The sequence below is a fragment of the Xylocopa sonorina genome, chromosome 6 (genome assembly GCF_050948175.1).
Source record: "Xylocopa sonorina isolate GNS202 chromosome 6, iyXylSono1_principal, whole genome shotgun sequence".
Lineage (NCBI taxonomy): Eukaryota > Metazoa > Arthropoda > Insecta > Hymenoptera > Apidae > Xylocopa > Xylocopa sonorina.
Window position 1 is genome coordinate 9708560 of NC_135198.1, and position 12651 is coordinate 9721210.

General features: G+C 28.2%; 5 protein-coding genes and 1 non-coding gene across 9 annotated transcripts; 3 read left to right on the forward strand and 3 right to left on the reverse strand.

Annotated features, from left to right (window-relative positions):
- The first annotated feature begins 133 nt into the window (after positions 1–133).
- LOC143424481 (RNA-binding protein NOB1) lies at positions 134–2458 on the forward strand. The gene is made up of 6 exons (XM_076896549.1): positions 134–387; positions 572–704; positions 783–1012; positions 1099–1615; positions 1690–2024; positions 2104–2458. Exons 1-6 carry the CDS (start codon positions 316–318, stop codon positions 2362–2364), a joined length of 1548 nt encoding a protein of 515 aa, XP_076752664.1. The 5' UTR covers positions 134–315; the 3' UTR covers positions 2365–2458.
- Positions 2459–2497: 39 nt separating this feature from the next.
- Trnam-cau (transfer RNA methionine (anticodon CAU)) lies at positions 2498–2570 on the reverse strand. The gene has a single exon. It is a non-coding gene; the product is annotated as a tRNA-Met (tRNA).
- Positions 2571–2677: 107 nt separating this feature from the next.
- On the forward strand, positions 2678–6814 carry LOC143424181 (ribonuclease P protein subunit p40-like). Its single transcript, XM_076896087.1, has 6 exons — positions 2678–2864; positions 2962–3106; positions 3199–3363; positions 5291–5416; positions 5496–5679; positions 5755–6814. The coding sequence occupies exons 1-6, from the start codon at positions 2745–2747 to the stop codon at positions 6095–6097; spliced, it is 1083 nt and encodes a 360-aa protein (XP_076752202.1). The 5' UTR covers positions 2678–2744; the 3' UTR covers positions 6098–6814.
- On the forward strand, positions 3357–5296 carry LOC143424180 (uncharacterized). The gene has a single exon (XM_076896086.1). The coding sequence runs from the start codon at positions 3398–3400 to the stop codon at positions 4967–4969; it is 1572 nt and encodes a 523-aa protein (XP_076752201.1). The 5' UTR covers positions 3357–3397; the 3' UTR covers positions 4970–5296.
- A 99-nt stretch (positions 6815–6913) lies between the features above and the next one.
- Positions 6914–11136, reverse strand: Kap3 (kinesin associated protein 3). Of its 4 annotated transcripts, XM_076896476.1 has the most exons (17): positions 10759–11135; positions 10493–10610; positions 10249–10417; positions 9965–10171; positions 9732–9868; positions 9567–9642; positions 9315–9464; positions 9055–9233; positions 8701–8970; positions 8409–8627; positions 8175–8340; positions 7972–8097; positions 7804–7908; positions 7604–7689; positions 7338–7524; positions 7171–7261; positions 6914–7079 (listed from the first exon to the last, which is right to left on the reverse strand). In XM_076896476.1, the coding sequence occupies exons 1-17, from the start codon at positions 10782–10784 to the stop codon at positions 6941–6943; spliced, it is 2451 nt and encodes an 816-aa protein (XP_076752591.1). In that variant the 5' UTR covers positions 10785–11135; the 3' UTR covers positions 6914–6940. The 4 variants fall into 4 exon arrangements, with proteins under 4 accessions (XP_076752591.1, XP_076752589.1, XP_076752590.1 ...); XM_076896474.1 differs by having other exon boundaries at positions 7604–7686; positions 9315–9642; positions 10759–11136; XM_076896475.1 differs by having other exon boundaries at positions 7810–7908; positions 9315–9642.
- Positions 11137–11423: 287 nt separating this feature from the next.
- On the reverse strand, positions 11424–12308 carry LOC143424496 (bublin coiled-coil protein-like). Its single transcript, XM_076896567.1, has 3 exons — positions 12165–12308; positions 11830–11976; positions 11424–11729 (listed from the first exon to the last, which is right to left on the reverse strand). The coding sequence occupies exons 1-3, from the start codon at positions 12274–12276 to the stop codon at positions 11713–11715; spliced, it is 276 nt and encodes a 91-aa protein (XP_076752682.1). The 5' UTR covers positions 12277–12308; the 3' UTR covers positions 11424–11712.
- Positions 12309–12651: the final 343 nt, after the last annotated feature.

The window sequence follows — 12651 nt, forward strand, 5'->3', positions numbered from 1 at the left end:
AATAAATTTTATGCAAAAATATGAGGTTTGCTTTTAACAAAAAGATATAGATAGCTTCTTAGAAATAAACAATTGATATTAATATTGTTTATAATAATACAATATGTAAATGAAAAACCTACAAATAAATAAAATTGATTTGAAAAATATAAAATAAAAATATATTCGTGGAAAAGTTAAATTATAACAGTATATGATATTGAAAAAGTACATGAGATTCACACAAACGTGCATTGTCGGGTATAGCTGTTGCGTTTCTTTTGACCACGTGGTTACATACATTTGTGAAAAATTGCTTCATGCAAATTGCTAAGTATGAATGAAAGAAAGAAAGTAGAATATTTAGTTGTTGATACAAGCGCTTTCATTCGAAATGTACCCTTGCAGGTGAATTTATTTTCAGTACAAATAATGCTAATGTGAATTATTTGTTTTTTAATACAATATGAACATTTATATTAATTCCACATGCTATTTAATTAAAAAAAAGTCATTTCATATATCTTTAGAATACCGATATATGTTTGTTTATATAATGTATACATAAATAATAACGATCCATGAATTTTAGGATATCGGTACTAACATAATAACTGAAGAAGATGTAGTGCACGAAGTTACAAATAAACGACAATTAAGAAGATTGGTTGTTCTGCCATATGATTTAAAAGTACAAAATGCATATTCAGAAAATATTAAGTTTGGTAACAAGATTCAATTATATTAAAGCAAAACAGTTTGACATATTATAACTTACGATGACACTTACTCTGTGTTTATAGTTACAGAATTTGCCAAAAAGACTGGTGATTATATTAGTTTATCAGCAACTGATATAAAAGTAATAGCATTAACATATCAACTGGAAAAAGAAAAGATTGGAACAGATCATTTAAGAACTGAACCGCTAGTGACACAAACCACAGATTCTAGTAAATGGCGTGTAAGCAGCGTTGAGAAAGTTGAAGATCTTCGTACACCTGTAGCTGGGTTTTATGTACCAGGAAAAAAAGTAAATATATATATATATATATATTTATTAAAAAATTATACAAATATAACACTGACAATATATTAAAAATTATTTTTAATATATAGAAAAATGTTGAGAAAAAGAGCATAGAGGAAAATAATTTAAGAAAATTAGATGTAGCAACAAATTTGGAAAACAATGTAAAAAATGTTGATCATGAAAAAGAAGAAAAAGAAGACAAGGATGAATCTGACTTCAGTGAATCTTCTGATGATATTGAATCTGATTATGAAACAGCAAACTCTGATGTAGATTATGTTAGAACAGAAGGAGACTTGTCTAGCAAGTTTTCAGCATTAACCTGTGAATCAACAGAATTTATAGTAAAAGATAAAAATGATACTGAACATAATGTTGATGAAATTCTTGTTCCTGTCAAAGAAAATTATGACAATAATAAAAATGAAAATAATGAATATAAAATTGATCATATTGATGATGATGATGATGATGATGGTGATGGTGGTGGTGGTGCTGATGATGGTGATGATGATGATGATGATGATGATGACGTCGACGACGACGACGACGACGACGACGACGACGACGACGACAATGATAATAATGGTTGGATTACACCTGGTAAGAATCCTTAATTTTTTTATTACAAAAAAATGTATGTATATGTAGAAAAAATGTTTCTTTTTCTATTACAGGGAATATTTGTAAGATAAAGAAGCAACTTGACTCAGATTTTCTGGAAGAAAAACCTGTAACTGTTGCGTGTTTAACAATAGACTTTGCAATGCAAAACGTTTTAAAACAAATAGGGTTAAATGTAGTTGCATTAGATGGAAGAATAATCAAACAAATGCGGACATTTATCTTCAGATGTTACGCTTGTTTTAAAACTACTAGTATTATGACAAAAGTTTTTTGTCCTAGTTGTGGTAATAAAACGTTAAAAAAAGTTGCAATTACATTAAATGAAGAAGGAAAACAACAAATTCATATTAATTTTCGGAGACCAATCTCGAAGAAGGGAAAACGAGTATGACATTACTTTTTCTTATTGATTAATGAAAATTACAAGCAGTATTGTTCTACATAAACATTTTATAAATTTCTAGTTTTCTCTGCCTATACCAAAAGGTGGGAAACATGCAAACAATCCCATTCTTTGTGAAGATCAACCCATACCTGATCAAAAACTGTCAAGGCTAGCACGTATGAAGAATGATCCTTTACAAGATGATTATGTAGCTGGATACTCTCCATTCATTATGCGCGATGTACATTCTAAATCAGCCATGTTAGGTATACGATCAGAAGGTTCTGTTAAATACTGGATGAGGAAAAATCCAAATGAAGTTCGAAGAAAAAGAAAATAATGTTGTCCAACCTTTGTATCTTGTCTTAAATGATTAAAGTTGTAAAAGTATGTATAAAGTAAAAAGTTTTATAAAATATATGAAATAAAATATACATGTATGTATCTTTGCGATTCCAAGAAAAAAATTAAATTGCTCCGGGTGAGGATCGAACTCACGACCTTAAGATTATGAGACTTACGCGCTGCCTACTGCGCTACCGAAGCGCTTGATTGATGCGTTGAATAAATAATTTACATGGTACTTTCATCGATAATCCCAAGAGTACGTATACACCATAAAATAGCTTTTAAAGTAACTTATAGTATACATGAAATTTATCTATAGTACCGTAAAAACAAGAATATTCGTATTGTATAATAGGTTTTTTCATTATCAAGATGCTTAGTCCAGAAATATGGAATTTCAAACCACCTCAGCATCATTTTTCTATCGAAAAGAACGATTACAAAAGAACAAATATACCGGACACGGTTAAATTGCATTATTTCAACCATTCTGTATGTAAAAAATAAATTTTAATTAATACTAATTTCATAAAGGTGATGCTTTAAGAAATCTTTACATAATTCGCAATTACTCTTGGCTTTATGCCAGGTATCTGTGATACTTCCTGATACAGTTAGAATTCCGGATGAATTACAAACTTGTATTTCTGAAGACAGCGACTATTATCGAGTTAATGGATTAAATGTGTCTGAATTAATAGACAAAGAATTCATTGAAGCGTTTGTTAAAAAAGGTACATTATTAAAACACATACATAGAATTAATATTAAATAATTAATTTATATTAACAACATTTTGTAATTTATTTCTCATAAATTATATTAGGAGAGCTGACCCTATTGACAGTAGGAAATAAAATAGACTTAGACAATTCGGTTGCCTTAACACCATCTGGGTTCTTAGTATTGTCTTTAGTAACAGAAGATTTTCAAAAACTTGGCTTAGAAGGCAAAGTTTCCTTCTTCGATCGTAAAGTGCATACACGTTATGGTAAGTTCTGTGAGAGAACACAATCAAATTAAAAATGCCAAGAAAACATCAGGTACAAACGTTAGTGGATCTGGCATTATATTCAATTGGAGAATTTGTAATTGTTTTTGGTAGATATTTGACAAAACATATTTGCACAATTTCCAAAGTCAATCAAGAATATAGCCGTACCAAGCTACATTCAATGTTGCAATTTATGAAACATTTATTAAGTTACAATGTACCTCGACATTTATATGATAAAATGTCTAAAGCTGTATTAAATGCAATTGTTCGTCTGATCAAAGAAACTAGAGGAACATACAATGATTATGCTTTAACTACAGCTTTCTTGTCAGAAATGACAGTTGCTCTTCATTTAACAGAAGTGGCTGTAGATTCACACTTAAAAACCATTGAATTTTCTGCTTGGCCTAAAATCATGCGTGACATTCTTTATAACAAATTGCCAGACATGATCGGACTTGAGATTTTGGACTTAGGCTCAGGGTCAGCAGGATGGAGAACATCTGATATTGAAAAAATTATCATCAGCGGAGTATCTGCTATGCCAAACTTAATATGTTTTATATTGTGTTTTGATTGCACAGATAACATCATAGCAGCTCTTGCTCAAAACTGTAAAAAATTGCAAAAATTAGATGTAACAGCATCTAGATCTGTAACAGAACGCAGTATTGGCCCTTTAATGTCGTGCAAATATTTAAAACAAATTAAATTGTGTAGAACTTCAATAACTGTATCTGGTTACGCGAATCTCTTTTTAGAACATTTAAATATAGAAGATATTGGTAGATGCGATGAATTTGGATATGTTTTAGAACATATTCACCAAAGAGAAATTGCCACTACAAGTTCTCTTCATATAAGAACATTTGAAAGCCGGAATTTTAATATGGAACATTTATGCCTTTTAGTTGATATGTGCCCATATATTACAAGCCTTTGTTTATTACGTAATGAAAAAATTATTGATCTAACAATTTTAGCTACTCTTAATTACTTAAAGGAATTAAAACTTCTCTCTTGTGATTTTTATGCTCATGGAATAAAAGCGCTATTAGAAATAAAAGGCAGCACAATTACAAATTTACATTTGGAACATGTAGATGGTATTGACTTGGATGCGCTTATAGATATAAGTCAATATTGCCCAGACTTAAACAGTCTAGTTTTTTATAACTGTGAATTCTTAGAACGTGCACCGTTTCATCCAAGAAAGTTTGAAGTTGCACCATTTCAGCGTTTAGAAAGAATCAGATGTATGGTTGAATGTGCAAATATGCACCTAGAGTTTTTACTTTCTCATTGCAAAAACATTAAGTTCATTCAATTGGGTTCAACAACAGGCATTGGAGATGAAACAATAAGAAGAATATTCTCGCAAAATTCGATGCGTAAACTAGAAGAGTTGAAAATATTATACAGCCATGATTTATCTATGAAAAGTGTAGAATTATTAATGAATTACTGTGATAATTTATACCGACTATCGGAATTGGAGAATTGGCAAGGAATAACATCTAGAGAGTTAAATATTTTTAGAGAAGAGATAAAAAGGACTAATATAAATTTAGATACAAGTCCAAGTTTGTATTTTGCATAATAGAATATTAAAATTAATTAAATAACTGTAAGCAATTTGTAGGAAGATATACATTTGATGTAATTGAATAGAACAAAGTTATGTACAACAATGGAAAAAGAAATAATATTATAATTGTTGATGTAGAACAATGGGAAACAGAAAATCATCAAAATGTAAAGAATCTTTGTATACTACTTTTTTGGTTTATATTAAAAACATAGTGATAACAGTAGTGACTAAAACTTTTACCAGTTTATGGATTTAGATTAAATTTTAAAATCATTAATATAATTTACATATATTTTTTTGACTTTTTTTGTCGGTAACGTGAATCAAAAGTTGTAACTATTGACTTAAAATCGGAAAGTTTTACTCCTGGCAAGAAAAATTATGAGCATGTTCGTACGTCACTGAAGGAGCGTTTCAATCAAAAATTTGATGTAATCGTATCGTGGAATCCACCAGGTAGTTCTTTCATCCTTTTTAAATCTTATTCACACGTATAACATATTTTTTTTCTAAGTTAATTTCTTTCTGTTTTCAGATGCAAATCTATGTCCATCATCTGTAGCAGCATGGTTTCATAAACGTGAATACAGCATACTTCTTTGTCATCATACTTTTTCTCAAAGAATTATGTATTCCTTACCAATACCAATAATTACGAATGAATTTGACAGTGATAAATTTTTTGAATGGCTTGGAGTACTTAGTATATTAGGTGATTTGTACGTAGACAAGATTTCTGTATAAATATTTAAACTAAATTTATTGTTTACAGCAATAGCCATATCTTTTTTTAGAAAAAATACTAAAAACAATGATTATGTCAACACATACAAATGCCCATCTCCATCTACTGATGTCGGTCAAATACAATGTTTGCAATGGACCGGTTTCTTCACGAGGAAGCAAATAACTAATTTTTACAATGTCATGAAACAATACATATCAACGCGCGACACTTTACCTTGGATTGCTTTACATATTCAAGGATTTCTAGATAGCCCCGTTAGTTGGGATTTAAAGGAACATACGTTTTATACGGACGGTGACAACAGTTACACAATTGTGTTTATACCGACTGCTCATGCTATTATACGAAGGAGTCTAAGTTCAAACAATAAACCACGAATTCGTCAATAGTTGCAAATTTTATAGTATGTTATTTGGTGATTAATATCAACGAAATAAAATATATTTAATAATGTATATATCATTTATTACGATATATAGAATAATAAATACTTGGAATTAACACCATATTTTTGAAATACATATATTGTTTTACATCAATATTTTAGTATTTAAAGATATAAAAAAGGAATGTACATTTAATAATCAACAAAAAAAAAGCGAGCCTATAATTTTCAAACTGTTTTAGTATAAAATAGATATTTATAAATTATTAGACTCTGGTTACGAAATTCTTACAATTTGATGTTCATCAATGTTCTTGTTATTATAATTGCCATGCAAGAGAAGTTATCGTGTAATACCCTATTATGATATAAACTATGTTAAAATGAATTACTTTTAGCCGTACATTATTGCACATACGTGATAACGATAAAATTATCACATTATTAGTTATATTAATTGCTATGTAAAGTTGCAAGACTAGAAATCAGCCTAAACTAACGTTCATATAGAAATCAAATTAATTTGTAAAAATATAATATAAAGTATACTACATTATGAGATCAAAGTAATGTATCTTTCTAAAATTCCTCTGTGAATAAATAAATGTGTAATAAAAAGGCTGCTGTAGGTGTCAATTCTGTTGCTCTCGCGTGCATAGTGCATCGCCTAAAGTGGAAACAAATATTTAATTAGAGATCATAATTGTATAAGAATAATATTCGATGCGAATGAAGTATATTTTTAAACGTTTTATGTAGAAAAAATAATATATCTGTTTATAGTATAAATTTAAAATTGTTATGATAACTATAAATTTATACTATACTGGTTACCTTCTATATCCTCCTATATTAATACATGTGAACTATCTGCTTCTGGAAATTTAACTTTAGTATTATAATAGAGATCTTCAATACCAGAACCAACGGACATGCGAGATTTAGAACGCGCCATAAGTTCACCTATTTCATCAAAATCTTTATACCTATATATATATATATGAATATAATAAAAAAGAATGTAACATGTTTATGCAACGAAATTATTGAATTTCAAGAGTCATATGTTGAGCTTACCTACTAACCGGGCGACTCTGATTTTCAGATGATTCTGAAGAATTTTTCATAATAGAAAATCGATCATCTGTGTTAAATGATGCTATATTACCTATTAAAGATTTAATACTGTTTTAGCAATAAAATGTTTGTTTAATCAAATTAAAAGTAGATTAGAAATTATTTACCAGAAGGAAATAGCATTGTGTGTTTTAAAAGATCACCATTCATAAAAGGTGAAAGACTATCATCTTCTTCTGGTAACAAATGATTGCTAGTATCGTTCGTTATAGATTCAACCATCTCTAACCATTGTTGATTATGAGATCTAAATTTCTCCACTTTTATGCGAGCTGCCCAATTTTTATCACACATCTAAAAATTCATAATATCAAATTTAATTTGTTATTTGAAGTGTGTTTAACTTAATAAAATTATTTGAAAATGTACTTACAGCAATAACATCTAAACACGCATCGCACACTTTTCTAATTGCCGGGTTTTTATCGTGCATAAGATCTATTAAATATCCAGGTGCTTCTGTAAGTAATAAAAATATTTAAAAAATGAGGAAACATACAAAGTTCCTTATTTTCTATGCAAATGTTGACTAGTATTGTACTCTAATAACAAAGCATAAAGTCTGATTATTACCATTACCAGTCTCACGTATTAAATAATCTCTTGTCGAATCGTGTTTAGATATTTGATAAAAAACATAAATTATCTGTAGAACCATTTCGTCGTCTTCTTGTTTTGCTATAACAATTATTTTTATTAAATTATATATAGACAATTTTTAATTTTTAACAATGTACAAACCTTTAAGAAGTTCAATAAGAGAAAGCAATATGTCCGCTTTGCATAATAAACGTGCACAATCTTCATCAAGTGCCGCTGTACCCAAAAATATTACAATTTCAAGTACTAAATCATCTGCTGCTTTACCTAATTAAAACAATTAACGATTACGTTTAAAAAAGAATTTAAAACTTCGAAAATTTCATATTTATTAAACAATGAACCTGGAACAAGATTGTTGCGTATCCACGGTATCAAATCACATCGATGTAATATTTGTGAATAGTCTAAATCAGGCAATTCTAAATTTCCCAGCACACCTATAACTTCAAGCACAAAGTCTTGAGAATCTGACTGATTTAAGGCCATGGCAAAATCACCAACAAATTCCTAGCAATGATTAATCACAATTGCTTAATATCTTTACCCAGAAAGTACATAATGAATTAATTACTTACAATAAAGTTCTCTTTTGTTGAATCATGTTGAGAAACGTTACGAATCATTTTCATTATTAAGGGATCTTGAGTTCGAAATGCTTTTTTTATAAGCCCTTGCAAACGATTATTATCTATCATAAGTTGTGCATTTTTATTATTAATTGCCAAGTTTATACCAAGTGCAATTAATTCTAATTTTGGTTGATCATCTTCAGAGTTTAAAGTCATATTTGTTATCTTAAATAGGTTGAAACATTTATATAAATTATAAATGCTGCTTGTAATTTATTGGTATTATTTTCATACTTACCATTTGAATACACTCAGTATTTGCAAACATAGCCTTTACTTTATCATCCATACTAGCATGATATAATAAACCTAAAATTGTAGTTTTATTTTTAATATCACTTTGTCCAAGTAATTTGATCAACTTTGGTAATAAACCAACTCTTATCATTTTTGCTCTGAGCTTCGGGTCAAAAGAAAGATTAAACAATAATTTAAGGGTACTTTGAACTAAATCAGAATTATTACTATGAAGAAGCCTTGGTATCTTTTCGATAATATTTTCTTCTGCCTAAAAAAATGATATATAACTTGTAAGTAAGTAAATATATATTGCTATTAAATATTGATTATAAATTTCAATTTTTACTTTTACCATAAGATCTTTATTTTCACGAAATATGGACAATTTTTTTAGAAATGCAATAACAAGTATTAAAAGATCAATATTTGTTCTATCCAATGTTTTGATCAGCATACCAATTACATTTTTTTTACGCATTTTCCTTTCAACTTCCATATTTTCAGCGATATTTAGTAATAAATAAAATGCAACTGTAATATATAAATTTCTATATATAATATTTAAAGTATCTGCATAATATGCATAATATTATAAAGTGTAAATTTTCCAACCTCGTAATAATTGTTCTTGTTTTTTCATTAAACTTTTGAATTTCTTACGACTTTTTTCAAGTTCTTCTTTTAATTTCTTTATTTCGCTTTCAGTTACACTAGTAGCTACGTCATTAGCACGCTTTTTAATTTCATAATCCAAAGGACCGTCTGTATTCCAAATATCATCTATGATTTTCGTTTTCTTGTCACAATTATCATTACCACTTGAAAAAAATATTAATCCTGTGGTATTCTCAAAGTGACGTCTACGTTTATCCATATCCTCTTTCCACTGCTCGTATCGACGTAATTCAAAATCTATTATATCCATGCACAGAGATCCAATCTGAGTGTAAATAATTAATTGTCAAATACACATTTCCATTCTTGAAACAATTCTTATATTTATTCTTATTATTTAATTCTCTAACTTACCCTATATTCAAGAACAATATTGTGAAATTGACTATACGTTGAGAAACAGAAGAAAATATAGACAATATTTGTAGATAATTCTATGCTACGCCTCCAATCTTCTCTCAATACTCTAGCCAAAGCACTTAATAAAGATTCTATAAGAGTAAACATGAAAGCAATTAGATGCATAAAGTACATGTCAGAAAACAAAAGACTGAATACATAATTAATAGCAACCCATTATCTTTTACCATTTTTTGTTAATTCATGAAGATTATCAGGTATCCTGGCTAACTGTAAGATCAGCGATGAACCTCTGATCTTTCCTGGTATTTCTTCATATAACAATTCAATATAATTATCAACATTACTGATGACAGCACGTTCTGTTTCACCATTATCTGTAGATATTGAATTTGATGATGCTGGTCTTGAAGGTTGAGAATTATTATCACTGCCTACAAATGGAACAAATATATAATTAAAAAAATAAATTAAATTCCAAATTTAATTTTAAATGCTTATAAAAACTTACTTGTATAACTATCATTTGTTTTACGATTTTGTAAATAATAAATTAATTGTTCTACTTCACGAAGCTTAGATTCATGTATCAAAGAACATTTTTCGATCACTTCTTTAGCTAAAAGGGATACATTAGTGTCTGCATTTAAACTTTTTAGTCGAATTATTTTCTGACATTCCTACAAATAAATTGTGTATTTTATATCATCTCTATAACCATTTCAATGATCAGCAATAAATTATTTAAGTCTTACTTTGCGATCTCCTAGCATAGGATCTCCCAGTTCACCTAGAATTAATGCTTCAACATCATAATTTACTACCAAAGCCTTTTCAGTTGGATGCACATCCAAAGTACCAGATCTTACTTTCCTAAACATTAAAAAGTACGCTCAGTATGGTTAAATAAATGTATGAGATATAAAAGAACCATAAGATATGAAATATGAAATACATCATTTTTTAAAATTCACATAATAATTATATAACTAAAAGTATAATTACGTGATAATATACGTACCGCTTCAGAAATTTTGCTTCATCCATCTTAATGCACTATTTATAATTTAGAACGCGAAAATGTATTTATTATACTGTATTGTCAATTTTTTAGAAATTACTTAATTTTCATGAAAAGTAAAAAGAAGGGCTGCAATTTGTATCTCACTTAAGATCACTGTCGCCCTGTTGTGCGAAAATACGCCACCTACTATCATTTAACCCCTTCTTGACAAACAGATCCAGTATTTATATGTTATAAGTGATAGTGGTAGAGAAATATCGGTAGTTGTCGATATAGTTACTGACAGTTTCATATCCAACCACAGATTATAATTATTTTCGATATTCCAAATTTTACGAAACTTATTTATTCAAAGAAATATTTAAAAATTTATTTTCACTAATAGTTTGCTCATGGTGGAGAGTGACTTAATATTTAAAAAAAAATGTCATAGTATACTTATTTAGATACGTATGTGTACTATTTTTTCCTATTACACTTGTATTCTTTCTCCCTCTTCCTCTCTCTCTCTCTCTCTCTCTCTCTCTCTTTCCCTCCCTCCCCTTTCTCTTACAATACTACAAGGGAGAAATACAGAATCTATAGGTACATAGTTTTCAACAGAAAGTATTAGTAATAACTAATATAGTATTATTATTATATTAATGACAATAAATTATACAGTGGTTAATATTTAATCATATATTGTATAATCCACATAATCTACCTTTGTAATGTATAACATGTTTTTGTTTTATGGATACAGATAGAATAAATGTATAGCAAATTTAAATCTACATATATATATGTACAAGAATAACATTTGTATTATTTTATATAAAGAAATGAAATTTTTTATAGACTTCATTAGGAATGCATTCTTTTTTAATATTAAATTCTATGCTACATTGCACTATGAAAGAGTACATATGCAGTATTAGGTTATTATATTATTCAACATATTTACACATATTAATACATCTGGAATAGTAAAAATATTAAATTATAATGCATTACAAGTTATTAATTAAACATATATAAATTATGTACCTCTGAAAAATAAAATATTATAAATCTAAGATTTCAGAGAATCCTGAAATTCTTGAAATTGTTTTCTTGCTTCTCGATTTGATTGCAATAGTTGAATCAATTCTGCGCGAATATCGTCGTTTTTTTGTTCGAGGTTATCCAAAACTGAATTAAGCTGATCCAGTTGAGCATTTATAGCTTCAAATTCTAAAATTACAATATTAAAATATGCATACTTTAATTAGTCAAATCATGCCTTTACATGCTCGAGAAATAGTATTTGTAGAATATACAAGATCTTCAAAAATGCACAAATGAAAGAAATTAAAAATGTTTAACAAATCCAAAAAATATATGACGTCGTGCATTTTTTTATACATAAATGTATTATTTACCAGCATCATTACAATTTTCTTCATCTTTTCCATTATCCCAATTATTTTCATCGCCTTCACGATGATTTTTCTCTGGTCGTACTGTGTTATGAACCATGTTTTCATCTGCCATTACCACCAACTACCATTACAATTTGGAGTGACCGATTATTTAACAGAATATATATATATATATATATATATATATATATATATATATATATATATATATATATAAATGTAATTATATAAAAGAACATTGTATAATAAATACAATCACAATTTAATGTAACAAATTTTAGTGAAATTGTATAATTAAAAAATATGAAATCGTGTCTCTTACATATTCATTACAAATGTGCCTTAAAGTTAATGCATCGTAATAGTCAACACATTTTTAAAAATAGCATCTGGACTGTTCGTCGTTGACAATCGATAACTATGCAATAAAAGTGAAAGATTTTTTTATGTGTAATTGTTACTATGATTTTTCGGCATTTTTGATAGT